The sequence below is a fragment of the Rhinoraja longicauda genome, chromosome 26 (assembly GCF_053455715.1).
Source record: "Rhinoraja longicauda isolate Sanriku21f chromosome 26, sRhiLon1.1, whole genome shotgun sequence".
NCBI classification, from domain to species: Eukaryota; Metazoa; Chordata; class Chondrichthyes; order Rajiformes; family Arhynchobatidae; genus Rhinoraja; species Rhinoraja longicauda.
The window spans coordinates 12,825,990-12,843,755 of NC_135978.1; the positions used below are offsets into that span (position 1 = coordinate 12,825,990).

At 40.8% G+C, this 17,766-nt stretch overlaps 1 protein-coding gene across 2 annotated transcripts in view; it reads left to right on the forward strand.

Moving 5' to 3' along the window:
- The window catches only part of baz1b (bromodomain adjacent to zinc finger domain, 1B), a 60,668-nt gene that overhangs the window by 432 nt on the left and 42,470 nt on the right, over positions 1 to 17,766 (forward strand). For both annotated transcript variants that reach the window (XM_078421959.1, XM_078421960.1), the window contains exons 2-6: positions 5,640 to 5,756; positions 10,475 to 10,619; positions 11,223 to 11,424; positions 12,634 to 12,755; positions 17,518 to 17,715. In XM_078421959.1, the coding sequence (XP_078278085.1) occupies positions 5,640 to 5,756; positions 10,475 to 10,619; positions 11,223 to 11,424; positions 12,634 to 12,755; positions 17,518 to 17,715 (784 nt within the window). The remainder of the gene's footprint in view (positions 1 to 5,639; positions 5,757 to 10,474; positions 10,620 to 11,222; positions 11,425 to 12,633; positions 12,756 to 17,517; positions 17,716 to 17,766) is intronic.

Genomic DNA, 17,766 nt, shown 5'->3' on the forward strand with positions numbered 1-17,766 from the left:
ATGGCATCCACCTCCCCAGGGACTGTGTGGGCTTGGGGCAAGAACTGGCGTTGGTGTTTGTCTGCGCCGGGCAGGAGTTCCCGCAGCTGTGGCGAAGCAGCAGTGATTGAGCGTCCTGTCACACCTCCTGTCAGTGATGGTGCACCAGCCCCGATACATTCTCTGGTCCCGTTCGGTGACTCCAGGACTCTTGTGTTTTTAACTTTGCAATTTCATCATTGTATGAGAGGCTCGGTCGGGCCAAGCTGGGCCTACTCGCCGATAGCTTTCCACGGAGATCCTAGAGGAGACAGTGTGTCAGGCTTCAATCATGTCGCAAAATTAGTGTGTGGGTGGCATGGAGTTCACTATTGAACTGGTTTTAGCGCCGTTCCATGACTGGTTTTCTTGCCGTTTGCGAATGTTATCCTTGTTTTTTCTGCTAAGCCAATGATCTTGATCTTTGCAACTTTCCTGCTGCGATATTAAAGATCATTTTGAATTTGTGCTGAAGTAATATCATTAGCTCTATGCAACACGTAAAATTGCGATTCTGGAAATAAAGAAAATCAAAGCCAATTGCAAGTCATTCAAATCTGAAAACTTGAGGCTTATAATAGGTAATAAGAACAAATGTCTAGAAATATACCGATAAGGGGGTTACTATTTACGTCCCCATTGAATGCAGAGGAGAGGATTCCTGCTGAGAATTCCTAACATTGTTCTTATTTCATCTTCCCAGGATCTATTTATGACAAGGGATCCTGCCTGGAATGTTAACTGGTGTACTTTTAGGAAGTCTGTGGCCTTGTGAAGCGATTTATCTGCAGTATTTTCATATTGACAACCTTTTCATATATTAAGAGAGTTTCAAAGTAAATGTTCAAGAATGTTATTAAGCATTTCTGCAGTTTTTAACTTTGGCCGACTTTTCCTATTCTATGTGGTTGAACCCTTTGTTGTGAATTTGGTAATTTATTTAAATGTCTGCTGGATATACCAATCCCATTAGTTTCTGATGTCTTAAACTGTAGGAACATCTCTATTGTGATTGATCTGCTGGATGTTCAGTCAGCTTCTGAATCAGTTAGTGAAGGTCCTTTTTGATTGTGGACACAGGATTTTGGAAGAGTAAATAGAATAGAACTGAAATTAGTTTTTATCTTGTTACCTTACTTAATTTAGACTTTTCTTATTCTTTGTAGTTGAACCCTTTATTGTGAATTTGGTCATTAATTAATTTAAAAATTAATTTAGATGCTATTTTAGCTGGTTACTATGATTATGCCCAGTTTTGTCTTCTAAGGACCATTATAGGCTCCGTGCAATGTGCCCCAGAGAACACATTGTGATTACATAAGTTCAACCGTTTAACTTGGTGAAACAAAATCACGGTGACATCTGTTTATATAGGCTGTTGTTAAAGATTTTTTTAAGTATTTTTTTAAATTTGAATACAATTGTGCCTTCTTGAGATTAACTTAATTGTGCCTTCTTGAGATTGCTATCTATCCTTGTGTGGCACAGTGGATGGTGCAGGAGGTCTCAGGACAGGAGTGAGGAAACTTAGTTTTTTTTTTAGAAGAACAGGTTACATTGATCAATGAAGGCCCATTCTTGTATTCGTCCGAATTTGAAACTACTAAATATGCAGTTTATTTGCTTCTGGAAATGTGCACAGATAGAATGGGACCTAGTGGGCTGGATTTATATTGAATCTGTTCTGTCACCTGCACTACCTGTTCTGAATAGCCAAACTGTGCTTCTGTGCACAGGCTTCCTGCTAGAAGGAGTGACTCCATACTTTTAACAGCTTTTGTCATTGGATTCTGAATGCCTGCCCCTCATTAATGCCCTTATGGCTTTTGACACAGTCAGCCTTTAAAGTTGGTTTTAATTATCTTTTGATGTCAAAGCCACTTAGAAACATCAAATAAATTTAAATAGAGTTAATTCTGCTAATTTATTTTAAAGCTTCATAAAGTAACACGTTTTAAAACATTAAATAAAGCTAACCAGTTATTCGCATTTCCCATGTCTTCATCGCGGCTAACAGCCCCATTTAAATAAATAAGGTCCTGTCAATAGACAATAGGTGCAGGAGTAGGCGATTCGGCCCTTTGAGCCAGCACCGCCATTCAATGTGATCATGGCTGATCATTCACAATCAGTACCCCGTTCCTGCCTTCTCCCCATACCCCCTGACTCCGCTATCTTTAAGAGCTCTATCTAGCTCTCTCTTGAAAGCATCTAGAGAATTGGCCTCCACTGCCTTCTGAGGCAGAGAATTCCCCAGATTTACAACTCTCTGACTGAAAAAGTTTTTCCTCATCTCCGATTGCCATCACTGACAATACTGAAAGGCCAGTTTCAACATGGTAATGTTCCACCACCTTGCGTCCAGCAGCAAAATGGGAAGTAATTTGTGCTGGTATTTAACCTCCAGCTTATCACGGACTTGTGTTTCTGTGAAAGTCTGAGTCAAGCTGAACAGCAATCAAAAGATAGCTGGCACTTCCCTCCAGAACTAGCATGAAGAATTAAGTATACACGGACACCTTATTTTCAAAAATGAAATAAACTTGGAAATGTCCAGGCCTAAAGAATTAGTCCAAACTTTGACAACATAACATTATCTTTCAATGGTATTTGAAATAACGCCCGTGAATTTTGGAGAAAGTGACTTTGAATGTATTGCTTAATTTATTGTGTCTGGTTCTCCTTCTTGCCACCATTGGTAATGGATAGTTCTTGCAGCTTACATGTTTTTTCCCAAAATATCAAAGTGGAATCTGTAGATTCATGTGTTCAGAATTCTAAAATCAGAATAATTCAATGAAGGAAATGTTTATACCCATCTAAAAAATAGGGCATTGTAAGCTTTTTGAAGTATTAGTTGTACTTTTTTATGTTTCTGTAGTTGATGTCAATGCATCCCTTGCTTCATTGTTGAACTTTACAAAGGTTGATGAAAGTTACAGTGGCAATATCACAGAGCATATTTGGTATATTAGCGAGTTATATGCTAGTTTATTTTAAGAAAAACTATATCTAAAATCACAGCTTTCAAACTTGCATAATTGTTTCAGCATGTCAATTGTTTTGAATAGATTTTGCCCTCTTTTTATGACACTCCTAAAATTCAGTAAAAATGACCTAGATTTGCGAGTTTAAGGACTACAGTCAAATTGGGTGGTTTTCATTTGGGTGGGTTGTGCTGCCCAGGTTCAATCTCCCTTTCTTCACACCCAGGCAGATGTTGCCATCTGATGACTGCATACCTGCAGTTGCTAGGGTTCGTAATGAGCCATAGGAGGTAACAAGCTAAACTAGGGACATTATTTTTATACTTTTTTTTGAAAACAAATAACATTGTGTCATTTCAATGTTGAAGTCAATATTTAAACTTAGTTTAAAAATAAAGTTAACTATAAACTCTCAAACTCTTTGGAGCAAATAAATAAACAAAACAGAAGATAAAGTAAAGTCTTTGCTGTCACTCCCTGTGGTGTATATTTCGGGAGGAGTTCTTGTTCCCCAGCATAATGCTGGAAATCCTAGCAAGGCTGCCGGGCAATGGGCATAAGAACTTAGCAGAGCAAACTCAGATTCAGCCTCCTAAATTTTTCTGTAAGTCCAAAGTTTCCACATTTGATGTGTTATTATGTAAGTTCATGGATCACTTAGTTTGAATAGTTTGAAAGCACACAATTTGGGAAACCACCAGCCACATCATTCATTTATTGTTGACTTAAACATAATTTGTCATTTCTGTGTACTTTATTGTTGCATTTTACTAAATCTCTGATAGCCCTTCAGATTGTCAGACCATTTCCTGATTTCTAATGTGATTAAGTGGGCGTTGATAGTATTAACCTGCTTTTGTGTATCCTCTGTAAAAAAATATTGACTCGCTGCTGGTTTTAACTGGCTATTCTTGAATCAAAAAGGTTGCTGATGATGCTTATTATATTTAAGCATGTATAATGCCAACCTTGTGACGATAATGCTACAGCCAACTGTTAAAAAATGTTTTAATGGATGGTGGGGAGCATTTCAAACAACTTCTAGATGTGTGATTTCAGCACATCACAAGTTTGAGTTTGTCACCAGTTCCAGCGAATCCCCTGAAACCAGAAGGGCTTTGCTATTTTGCAAACTTCCACATTCTAGGTTTAACTTCAAATTTGGATTTGACCAGTTCCAGTTGTTGTCAGTATAATGGGTGCTACTCCTCTGGATACACTTTAATTCTTGTTACAGCACCATCCCACTTGTACTTTCATCTTTTTTGTCATTCCTGCACTGTCGCAGACTTGCTTAAAAACTGCTGCATCTTTATTTTTCCGGTTCTGATAAAAATGTTTATTACTCACTCCCAGATAGTCCAGGATATGAATATTTAATTTCAGATTTTCAACATTTACTGTATTTAACTTTTGAGCTTGTCTTGTTTCTAACTTTGTGGCTCCATATAAACTGGAACACTTTTTTTATTTAATGAGAAGTGAAAGTAACTGGTTAACCTCTAATCCCAAGAGAAGTTTGGATCTTTCATATCCTGTACAATCTTGCCAAGTGATTTGATATCTTAGCAGGAAGTAGGAGCAAGGTTAGTTGAGCTATTGGTGATTGCACAGATTAGACAAATGTGATGAAAGTGGGATATTTTGCCTTGCCAGTACAATTACTGTTTAAATTCTGCATTTTGGTGATGGTGAAATCTTTACCTGTAGGTCAATTTGCGATTGTCTCGGTAATCTGGTTTATCCAGCAAGGAAACTGCTATTTTATATGCCTAGCGGCTGTGAAATAATTTTATTAATTATATTAATAATATAAAAATTGTACATCTGAATATTTTAATTACAGCAAATTTAAGATATATTTCTTTAAATGTGGTCCTCAAAGTTCTTTGATGCATATTTTGGGAAGCCACAACCAAAAAGCTTGAATGTTCATGGCTAAGAACCTTTAAAATTATAGTAAGAAACTGGTGAGATTTGTGGTGTACAACTATCTCAGAATCCACCTACATTTGTTAATAGTTCAAATGACTGTGCAATGAGCTGTGTTGGAGGCAATGAATTCGCAGAATAATATGGTGATCGAGGTTCTTAGTTCGGCCCTGAAATCACATCGGTAGAGAACAACTTTATGTGGGATATTGCTGCAGTGTAAATAAATATGAACAGGAATTTATATAGGGGGTCATTTCTAGTTTTGACACATACAAAATGTTTACCAAATTTAATCTTTGTTTTCCCTCTGTCTCTCATTTTTGGATATTTTTAATACCCACCTTGTTGCCAAACCAAAATAAATTATAATTGTTGAAAATTATGTATTGCGTGGTGGGAAAAAATTGGTTTACACAACTGTACATCAGCATAATTAAATAGTCTGAAGATACCTATGCCCTGATCATACACAGGGTTCGTTGAGGTTCAAATATGTTTGAAGTGGTTGTTTCCTGACTGGAGTCTGTATATTCAAAAGTGTAGAAATAATTGGGAAGATCAAAAGGGGAAAAAAAAGCATGTTGAAGTGAATGAAATGGTTTGGCGATGTTACGTAAGGTACAGATTTTCAGACTGAGAAAGTGCTAACTGTTTGTCAAACCAAAATTTACCACTTAATTTTCCTGAGCTCTTAATCAGAGAATATGAAAGTCGACTGTCTAGATACGCTGAGCGAATCTGGACGTGTAAAAGCACGGGCAGCAATCAGCTCACTCACAAGGAGGCCTGGGAGGAGGAGCAAGAAGTAACTGAATTGTAAGTATATGGGAGATGCATTTACACAAAATACTATTCACATGTTGACAGAAATTTGACTCCACCTGTTGCAGCAGTGAGATCTGTTAATCATGGTTACATTAAATAGTGGTTTATCTAGTAACATCCTTCCAAGAATTGTATGTGTTCCATAGAAATAATGATAAATGGTTAGCAGGAGTCTATTTTAAATTGGATCAGTGGTCTAAATTGTCTCATGGTTTCCTACATTACCACCATGACTGCACAGGTAAAACTGTAGTTTCTAGATGTGAAGTGACTGCATATCCTGAGGTCATGAAACCCATGTAAAAGCATTCATGTCAAACCATTCATGTCAATTATGTGCACCTTTAATTCATCTTTCAGAAGCATTATGGCTAATGTGACAGAGATTCTATAAAATCAACAAAATTTGGCAATTAGGAGACATAAAATTATTGATGATTGAGCATAGGTTTTGACAGCTATTTGAACACAGTGTTGTATGGCACAACTTTTAACATCCTGTCTCCAATGCCAGGAAGGATAGATGGTTGAAAAACAGAAATTTACCTGAACATTCGACTATCATGTCACCTTTGTCATTGAAGGGTGAAAGGAAACTGTTTCTGCAGTACAGTATTACAAAGTTTACCTGGAAAAGGCACTAATTTACAATCCCCTTCACTTAACTTTAGAGTGGTGTCTAATTTTAAGCAGTTTACCCTCTGAAAAGAAGAGATATGAACTCATTCTCTACCTTGGTAATCCCAAATTTTCCAATTCTTTACTTTGTTTTACCTGCACTTTTCATGAGTTTTTTAAAACTCAAGTTTGGTGTCAGTAATTTTCAGTTCACCTTACTCCATCTGTTAATTGGTTAGAACCAACTGAATACAAATCATAACATCGTAATGTGGCGACTCCTGAGAGTTAGGCCACTCATTGGCCGAACCCTTGGCACTGAGATTAACAGGGTCTGGGACTGCCAGTCCACGGGGTTTCCCAGCAGGGGTTTTGTGGAGAGAGAGAGGAGAGTGAACATGTGCGCTGGCAGCTTGCAGTGTTAATAAAGCATCCCGACTGGACTAACCTGGCGTCTAACCTTATTTCTGGCTGAACCAATCGCTCCCGCTACATTGGTGACCCTACTGTGATGCACACCAAAGCCGGCGATCCAATGGGCACCGAGGGCTCGGGCACACGTCGCAGCAGAAGTGTCAGCCAGCGGAACAGCCGCGTGAATCGATCCACCACAGTGAGGAGGTGAGTGACGCCCCGGGATGGGGGAAGCGGGCCCACGATATCCACGGGGATGTGGTGGAAGTGACGGCGAGGCACAGCGAAATCCTGTATGGGTCGCCCGGATGTGGCGCCGAATCTTTGGCGTCTGGCACGGAATGTACGCCCGGGCCCAGTTACCGACCTGTTTGCACAACCCGTGTCACATGAACCGGGCAGCTACCAAGGTAGTTGTTGCCCGGATGGAAGGAAGAGCCAACCCATGGATGGCGTCGAACACCTGGCCGCGCCAGGCGGCGGGGACGATGGATCGCGGCTGACCAGTGAACACGTCGCACAGGATCGTGGCACCCGCAGGACCAAACAGCACGTCCTCCAGCACCAGACCAGAAATCGCAATGCGATAGGCGAGCATCCCGCTGTCCTTCGGCTGTGCTGCCGCCAAAACGGAATAGTCAATACACGGCGCCACTTCCAGGACGGCACCGATGGCGGGGCGGGCTAACATATCGGCGGCCCGGTTATTATTGCCCTCGCTGTGGCAAATGGAGGTCGTAAACACCGAGACGAGCGCCAACTGGCGCTGCTGCCGAGCGGACCGTGGGTCGGACACCTTCGCGAAGGCAAACGTGAGGGGCTTGTGGTCGGTGAAGGCGGTAAAGCGCCGTCCCTCCTGAAAGTAGCGAAAGTGTCACACCACCAGGTATAAGGTGAGGAGCTCCCGGTCGGAAGCACTGTAATTCCTCTCTGCTGAGGTGAGTTGCCGGCTGAAAAAGGCCAGAGGCCGCCAGCACCCATCGAGCAACTGCTCGAGCACGCCACACACGGCAGAGCTCGAGGCGTCCACCGTCAGGGCTGTCGGAACATCCCCTCGCGGATGGACCAGCATCGTTGCGCATGCAAGCGCCTCCTTGGCGCCATCGAAAGCGGCCAGGAGCCGAAACAACGGGCGCATGATCCGAACCGGTGGTAAAAGGACACCATCCCCACAAATTCCTGGAGTCCTCGCACCGAGGCCCGGCCGTCTCGTTCGTTCGCCGGTTCGTTTCGTGCCTCTGGTTCGGGGGGGGTGGGGGGTGTCCTGTGGCGACTCCTGAGAGTTAGGCCACTCTTTGGCCGAACCCTCAGCAGTGAGATTGACAGGGTCTGGGACTGCCAGTCCACAGGGTTTCCCAGCAGGGGTTTTGTGGAGAGGGAGAAGAGTGACCATGTGCGCTGGCAGCTTTTAGTGTTAATAAAGCATCCCGACTAGACTAACCTGGCATCTAGCCTTATTTTGGGCTGAACCGATCGCTCCCGCTACAGTAACAACATAGAAGATGACTATCAGACCACTTGAGCTGAAACCCATAGCTGCAAGAGCTTTGCTTCAAGCCCTCTCCCCTATCCTATTCCTGTAAACCTACAATTATTTTCCTCTTAGGTATTAATCCAATTCCATTTGGAGGCCACGATTGACTCTGCATCCACTGCCCAGCCTAGCAATTAATGTTATTATCCATGCTCCAATTTCTAAAATAGAATGCTATCTGCCTCCTCAAAATAGCCCCAAGCCAGTCTGTGGGAATGTTGTTATGTTGCTAGATTAACTGCAATATGAGTCTATCCTTTAATGTATTTTTTATACTAAGATGGAATTGACTTAATGAAGATTCTTACCACGGGCTGATGTTTGACTGAAAGTTCAAAGTTCAAAATAATACAATTACTTTTATGAGGAGAAGAAAATCTGGCTGAGGTACTGGTGCTGTGTCCACAGATTACAAACTTGAAAGCAGTGAGGGAGGAGTTAGCAACGGATAATGTCAGAGTTCCTGGAAGGAAGTAGTTAATTCAGAGAAGTTACTGCATTTTTAATCACCAGACACTCTTGCAGTTCAGAAAAGTATGAATTCTTGCGATCATAGAGAGTAACAAGTTAAGGTGAATAACAATTAATTTAGATAGGAGAACAATTGACCAAGTTGTTATTGTCAGTTTAGGAAAGAATGACGACTGCTTTGGAGAAATCGGATGCATGTTTTTACAGATCTTTTTTAAAAAAATAGGATGCAATGCAATAAACAAAATAGAAAATTGCATCTGCTACTTTGTCCTAGTAGTGTATAGAGTTTGTACTTTGGGAGCTGTTACCAAAGAAGCTTTGGTGAACTTCTGTGATACATTTTATATATATATTTTTTTGTCTAGGCCATAGTGAGCTGCATAGGGAAAGAGAAGTTATTTAAGATGGTTTGACATTGAAGCTAACTAGCCAGGAGTTGCAGATGTTTAGGCAAGGTGAGGCTATTCTATCATACCGGCATGCTGGAAAGGCTTGGTATGTGAGTCATTTGGTGCAGTATTCCCAGCTTCTGATCTAATTTTGTGGCTGCAATATTTGTGTGGCTCGTCCATTTCAAATTCTTGTTAAGTAAACTACCTCGTCCATGCTCTCAAACTCAGCATATTAAAAGTGGAAAATTCGATAAAGGTAATGTCTGAGTTTTAAGGGTTGGGAAATTATTAGAATCTCTTGTTAAAGATGGTCAATGCTTGGCAATTGTGTGCTAATAATGGTACTTACAATTTAATGAACAACGCCTTTAAAAATAAGCTTTGAAGTGATGTTAATTATATTATTGAATAAGTCTCACTTGAGAATGCCTTTAACGTGTTCCATCAATTTGCTGATTGAGAGTAAGCTCGTGGTAATAGGATGGAGAAGATTTATATTTACCTTGATGACATCACCGAACAGTTTTCAATTTTTGTGGGAGAGGTGTTACAGAACCTTGGAGCAGCTTAACAAATAACATTCTGGATTTCAGCAATACCTGAAATATTAACTCTCTGTTCCTCTCTGCACAGATGCTGCCCAATCTGCTGAGTGATTTTTCAGTTTTTTAAAATTTCATGATCAATCCTCTCCTTTACCCCTTTAGATGAGCGTGTTTGCAAGCACTTCGGTTGTACAGTTTGCATTGACATTGTTTGCCATTATTTGACAATTATTTCTTGCACATGTTGAACTCTGGAATTAATCCACTCCCCACTCTGCTCAAATTTCTCAAATGTATTACCTTTCTTCACAGTCAAAACTTCACAATTCTTTTACCAATGGTCTTTTAACTCTTAGTTTCATTTAGAGATATAGCGCGGAAACAGGCCCTTCGGCCCACCGAGTCCTCACCAACCAGTGATCCCCGCACATTAACATTATCCTACACACATGAGGGACAATTTACGCATACACCAAGCCAATTAACCTAACTACCTGTACGTCTTTGGAGTGTGGGAGGAAACCAAAGATCTCTGAGAAAATCCACGCGGTCATGGGGAGAACGTACAAACTGTATAGACAGCATCTGTAGTCGGGATTGAACCCAAGTCTCCAGCGCTGCAAGTGCTGTAAGGCAGCAACTCTACCGCTGCGCCACCATGGCCGCCTTAATTTGCTCTTGCCTATTATGTTTAATAGTGGCTTTTTGCCGTGTTCTGCTTTATTACTCTAGGCTAAAGGAGGAGTATCCAGTATGGTTTGAAAAACCTGTGTTGGAACTGGTTCATCATAGCACGCTGTCCTTGGACAAACTAGTTGACAAAACCTGGACAGAAATTATGACAAAATATGCTATGGGGGAGCAGTGTGAATTTCAGGTTAGTTTTGGAAAAACATTTTAGAAATGTGAAAAGTGTTCCATGAATGACTTAACGTGTTGAATTTGGATAGTTTAGATTCAATAATCCTAGCGCTTGATATTTGTGCTTTGCTCCTTTAGCTAGAAGTGAAAAATTGAAGTAGCTAGCATTCTAATTGGTTTCTGTGCACAACTGATGGGGCATTGGGTGTAATGGAGATACTTCTATATGGGAACTCATGTAGAATAGCTTGGATGTAAAGCTGTATGTTGCTAGAAATCTTTATTTTGCAGTAATAGATTTCACAAATCACTATTCAAAATTTTGAGATACGGAATAAGATTTGCTCCCATGGAATTTATGGGCCAGTGGGGAGTAAATAAATACAAAATGTTTATTTTCAACTTGCATTTATTGATGCAAACAGCAAATGCAGATAACATGGCACAGTGTTGCAGAATATTGCAATTCACATCATTCTCTAGGAATGTTAAATATCCCTCCCCCCAGTGGAATGCAGGAGTCACCTGTGGCACTCTTTTCCTTTATGCATAGATGGTATTAATGCAGTTTAAAATTGAAAAGTTTCCAAAGCTAAATTACTGACCTCTTGTCCGGTAGGTTGGGGAAAGCAAAATCCTTCCAGTGGTGGTGGTAAAGATACATCCTCTGGAGTTGAAACAAGAGTTGTCTTCTGAGAAGAAAACTGAAGGATCCTGCAATTCACCTTCCAGTGACAAAGAGAACTCCAGTCAAGTGGCACAAGATAACCTTCGTACAGAAGTTTGCGTCAAAGTTGGGAGCAAGAGGGACAACAATATCAGTATGTGCTGCATAATTCTATGGTGAATGGAAGTGGACAGGCACACAGAATTGATATGAATAATCAGTCCAGCTTTCTGTATTGATGTGGGAATTCCTAGGACATGATTCTGCCTTTCCTGCTGTTTCTTAAATGAACACTAAACATGCTGTCATTTTACGAATGATTTCATTTCTACATACGTTCAAGTTGTAAAATTTACTCACAACCTCTAATTTTTCTAATGACAGCTTAATCTTTGTACCTTATCCTTTCCCCATGCAATAAATATTCTGTTTCAGTCTTTCAAAGCCACAATTTCTCTATCTTCTTTGCAGACAAGCATATGCTGTCATAATGTAATACAAAACTGAAGGTGCTGGTGGAATTCAATGGGTCAGCATATGTGGGAGAGAACGGACATAGGACATTTCGGGTTGGCACCCTTCAATCAGTCTGAAGAAGGATCCCAACTTGAAACGTCATCTGTCCATTCCCTCCACAGCTGCTACCTGACCCATTTAGTTTGTCCAGCGCTTAGTGTTTTGCTTAAGATTCTAGCATCAACTGTCACCTTAACTGTCAACTTAATATTTGGTCATAACATCCTTTATTGTTCTAATCCCAAATCAAACTATGACATATTTTCAATTAGATGCTGGGAAACCTCTCGCGTCAGGCCATTCAATTACTGAATAGGAGCATTGCAGATCTTGAAAATAGGAAATATGTAAAGTATCTACTATCATGGTCTCTCCATTTTAATAAATAGGAGTATGAGAACTGGTGCTGAATTGCTACAAGTTGTTAATTGATCGATCGTTAGATTAAATGTCCAATTTTGGTAACTTGTGGGAATTATGTCATGAAGAGGACAGAAGATATTACTGCATCTACACAAGAGATGTTTAGTTTAGAATGCTCTGGCAGGACACATGGGGGGGGAGGGGTAAAATATATTTAAGAAAGTATGTGGATAAATATTTGTAATAGGATTAGATCAAAGTGAAACTAGAATGGTAGAGAATTATTAATATATGAAAAAATAATTGTAATTATTATTATTCCATGGTAGAATTTTACAGATAAGACTGAAACGTCTTTAATGCTTTTGGAGTGGATTTTCTCATTCTGTGTGAATTGGCTTATTGCATATAGTAATTGAAGTGTCAGTCTCCATGTTTGCATTAAGATGGCAGAATTCTAAAATAAATGTGTTTTGCTCATCAGGTGACAGAGCTCGCCGATCACCACGGAAATTACCTACAAGCCTCAAGAAGGAAGAGAGGAAATGGGTTCATCCAAAATTTCTGCCGTATAAATATGATGTAAAACTGCTGGAAGAGGACAAAGTAAGAAATAAAACAAATATTTTAATGGGATTTGTTAGTCTGATCATTCTGTTTAAAAAAAATTATATGTAGTTATGTAGATGGTCTCAGGAGATAAAATAGAACTGAACAAGTAAGTAATCACTAAGCGCAATGCATAAGGCATCTTAGAAATGTGGGGTAAGCTTGCCAATATCTGGATAATTTATATTAGTGAATGGAATGAGTTCCATTCTGACTCCTTGTAGCAACATTGAGCATCTCCTTATCAACTGCAGCAGTTTAAAAATAGCCAAATTACGTGTCTCAAAATTGGATTCTTCGCCTACATATAAAGGCTGCATTTTTTTGTCTCAGCAAATGGTACGCTATTCAGGAACTTTTCAATAAGAAATACAAGTGAACTGTTAATTTATGCCTAAACTTTATTTGAAACTGAATTCATTTTTATCTCATTGTTTTGGATTATTTTTTTAAAATTATGATTTTAAGGTTTACTAATGTCAAAATATGATTAAGACTGCATAATTGAAGGGGAGGGCATAACTGTTTCAAGAAGATATAGATGGCATATGTTGTTGCCAACAGGGACATGAGCATCAATCTGAATAATTTCTGAAAGAGACATCAATAGTTCAATAGTCCTTCAGTGTCACGTGTACCCTGAGGTACAGTGAAATTTGATTTTACCATACAGTCATCCCAAAAAAAAAAGCAACAAGATACAAAATTACATAAAAATTAAACATAAACAGCCACCACAGTGGCATGTGAGAATCCCTAGGCACACAGCAAAAGCGGAGGCCTACAGCTGTCAGTCCAATGTCCGGGCCACATTGCACATACGCTCTTCACTGTGATGTGACCAGAATTGCACCGACCTCGTGTCGCGCTCTCCCTGTTCGCCCGAACAATTGGAAAGCCGTCTGCGCTCGCACCAGACTCCAGAACGCTCCCTTGGCACGAGGTCCCCGCAACACCGAGACTACCGCACTCACGCCAAGCCCTCCAAGTCGCCACCAGCGCATGCAGTGTCCATCTTGCTTTTGGTGACCTCGCACTCCTCACTGTGATGGAAGGCGAAGAAATTTTACCTTCTTCCTCCTTTTCTCTCGCGGTCGGGGCGATCGAAACATCCGCAGTCGGGATGATCGAGGCTCCCGCGATCGGGGTGGTCGGAGCTCCTGCAGCTAGAGCTCCCGAGGCCGATCCGTAACAAAGGGACCACCAGCACCACCATGTTAGGCCACAGTGCGGACGGAGATACAACACGGAAAACATTGCATCTCCGTCGACCAAAGAGATTTTAAAACATTCCCCTCCCCCCCTCCCCACACACACATAATACAAAAACTAAAGATCAACTAAAACATACAAATAAAACAGACTAAAAACAGCAAAGAAGGAAGGGACAAGACAGGTTGTTTGCGAGGCTGCCACTTACGGCGCCACCCGGTGGTGAGACATCTTAATTAACTGAAGTTTGGTTTGGAAATTGTACTCCATCAGGATGATCCACATGATCCAATGTTAAGCTGCTCCTGGATCCAGAATGCACCATAAGCTATCATACTATTATTGGGATAGATACAATGCTGGAGTAACTCAGCGAGACAGACAGCATCTCTAGAGAGAAGGAATGAGTGACGTTGGGAAACATCACCCATTCGTTCTTTCCGGAGATGTTGTCTGTCCCGATGAGTTACTCCAGCATTTTGTGTCTATCTTCCGTTTAAACCAGCATCTACAGTTCTTTCCTACACATACTATTATTGGGTCCTACTTGGATCTTTCATTTGAACTCGGTGATATTTGGTTTATAGCCTCTGCAACTTGCGTGTTATAGCCTCTGCAACTTGCGTGTAATTTGTGAAGTTCTGTCATTATTAGTGGCCCTATTCGTATATGCTTGGTGGTTGACGGTTCATCTCATTTCGACCACAGATATTTCAGGAGTGTTTTTTTCAGCAGTGCATTTGCTTACCATTCCTAATTTCCCTTGCGCAATAGTAGTGAGCCGCTGCCTTGACGGCTGCAGTTCTAATGAAGATATTCCGCAGTGCAAATGAGGAGGTTACGGTGAAGCACTGGTGGTCTTGTGCGCCTAAGGGAGAAACCTGTAGAATGTGATGTTACTGTGTACCTGCTGCCCTTTACTCATTGATGTTAGTGATTACAGACTAGGGAAGTCCTGTCAGTTTAGCCTAGGTAAATGACAAGCTAGATATGAAATAAAAAATGTCTATTTGAGTGTTCATTAGGTGTCTTTTCTATTTTTTAATTAAATTAAATATGCCATTTTTACTCATGGATTATCTTGGATAAAAGCCAGTGGTTTGTTGCATTTCCCAGTTGACCATTATTGAGATGAGAGTTGGACACTGAGCATAGACGTTGCCATGCTAGGGACTCAATCGCTTTTTAAATTTCAGAGTTGGTGGATTGCTTTCATGAGTAAGATATTGGCCAGCTGTTATCTTCTCCAGCATATCCCAAGACCTTGAGATTCTGTATCCCACGTGTTGTTTTGACTGTGATCATGTTTGCTCAGACCCAAGACTCAAAATCCCTCATCTATATAATCTGACTGGGGTTAGTTTTCATCCCCAAATAATTTGAATTTGTCTGTCAATTCTAGCAAAGATCTACTCACTCTACTCATCTTTCTGGTGCTAACAATTTGGAAATAGCAATGTTTAAAATAATGTCCATGTATATTTCTAGCTTGTTGTGTGTCTCTAGTATTTATTTACTTGGCGTTCAGGTTTTGGGCCCCAAACACTAGAAATCCTTCTCCAACCCGCTTACATTTCCGCCACACATCTAAATTTCCCTTAAAAGATTTTGCCAAACATGTGGTTATCTATGCTAATGCTTCCTTTATGCGTGATGTTAAACTTTATTTGATGTTTTTATGAAGTGCCTTGGGATATCATTACATTAATGATGCCATATAAATGCAAAACAATGCTGTATTAAATAGTGCAATTTAATGCTTAAAATAAACGGTTGAATCTAATACTGCTGAAATGCTTTGGTAACTGAAAAAAGCCACATTCTTTATGCTTTACGAATGTGGGAGGAAAAATTGGTCATTGCCAATGGAACTAAATTTTTCTTGGAATGAATAGAGACAGTGTGCTTGCCCAGGGCTTGATGGTCTGCATCCCAGGGTACTTAAGGAGGTGGCTCTAGAAATTGTGGATGCATTGGTAATCATTTTCCAATGTTCTATAGATTCAGGATCAGTTCCTGTGGATTGGAGGGTAGCTAATGTTATCCCACTTTTTAAGAAAGGAGGGAGAGAGAAAACAGGAAATTATAGACCAGTTAGTCTGACATCAGTGGTGGGGAAGATGCTGGAGTCAATTATAAAAGACGAAATTGCGGAGCATTTGGATAGTAGTAAAAGGATTGTTCCGAGTCAGCATGGATTTACGAAGGGGAAATCATGCTTGACTAATCTTCTGGAATTCTTTGAGGATGTAACTAGGAAAACTGACAGGGGAGAGCCGGTGGATGTGGTGTACCTTGACTTTCAGAAAGCCTTTGACAAGGTTCCACATAGGAGATTAGTGGGCAAAATTAGAGCACATGGTATTGGAGGTAGGGTACTGACATGGATAGAAAATTGGTTGACAGACAGAAAGCAAAGAGTGGGAATAAATGGGTCCCTTTCAAAATGGCAGGCAGTAACTAGTGGGGTACCGCAGCTATTTACAATATACATTAATGACTTGGATGAAGGGATTAAAAGTACCATTAGCACATTTGCAGATGATACAAAGCTGGGTGGTAGTGTGAACTGTGAGGAAGATGCTATGAGGTTACAGGGTGACTTGGACAGGTTGCGTGAGTGGGCGGATGCATGGCAGATGCAGTTTAATGTGGATAAGTGTAAGGTTATCCACTTTGGTGGTAAGAATAGGAAGGTAGATTATTATCTGAATGGTGTCAAGTTAGGAAAAGGGGACGTACAACGTGATCTGGGTGTCCTAGTGCATCAGTCACTGAAAGGAAGCATGCAGGTACAGCAGGCAGTGAAGAAAGCCAATGGAATGTTGGCCTTCATAACAAGAGGAGTTGAGTATAGGAGCAAAGAGGTCCTTCTGCAGTTGTACAGGGCCCTAGTGAGACCACACCTGGAGTACTGTGTGAAGTTTTAGTCTCCAAATTTGAGGAAGTATATTCTTGCTATTGAGGGCATGCAGCGTAGGTTTACTTGGTTAATTCCCTGAATGGCGGGACTGTCATATGTTGAAAGACTGGAGCGACTAGGCTTGTATACACTGGAATTTAGAAGATGAGAGGGGATCTTATCGAAACATATAAGACTATTAAGGGGTTGGACACGTTAGAGGCAGGAAACATGTTCCCAATTTTGGGTGAGTCCAGAACCAGGGGCCACAGTTTAAGAATAAGGGGTAGGCCATTTAGAACAGAGATGATGAAAAACCTTTTCAGTCAGAGAGTTGTAAATCTGTGGCATTCTCTGCCTCAGAAGGCAGTGGAGGCCAATGCTCTGAATGCATTCAAGAGAGAGCTAGATAGAGCTCTTAAGGATAGCGGAGTCAGGGGGTATGGGAAGAAGGGAGGAACAGGGTATTGATTGAGAATGATCAGCCATGATCACATTGAATGGCGGTGCTGGCTTAAAGGGCCGAATGGCCTACTCCTGCACCTATAGTCTATGGTGACCAACAGGTGCAAATCTGCACTTTGCATTCTATAAACCCTCTTGTGTAGACTTTAATAAATCAAATGTTCTTTTTTGGCACTCTAGATAATAAGTAATGTTCCAACTGAAAGTCTCATCCGCTCGGAGCGGCCACCAAACAAGGAAATCTTGCGATATTTCATCAGGCATAACTCGATGCGAATGGGGATGGGTGAAAATGCACCCTGGGTGGTAGAAGACAAGCTTGTGGAGCAATATTCTCTGCCCAGTAAATTCAGTGACTTCCTGCTCTCTCCACACAAGGTAAGAACCTTTTATTTCTCAGAAACTTAAATGGGTGAATTTTTGCTTGGA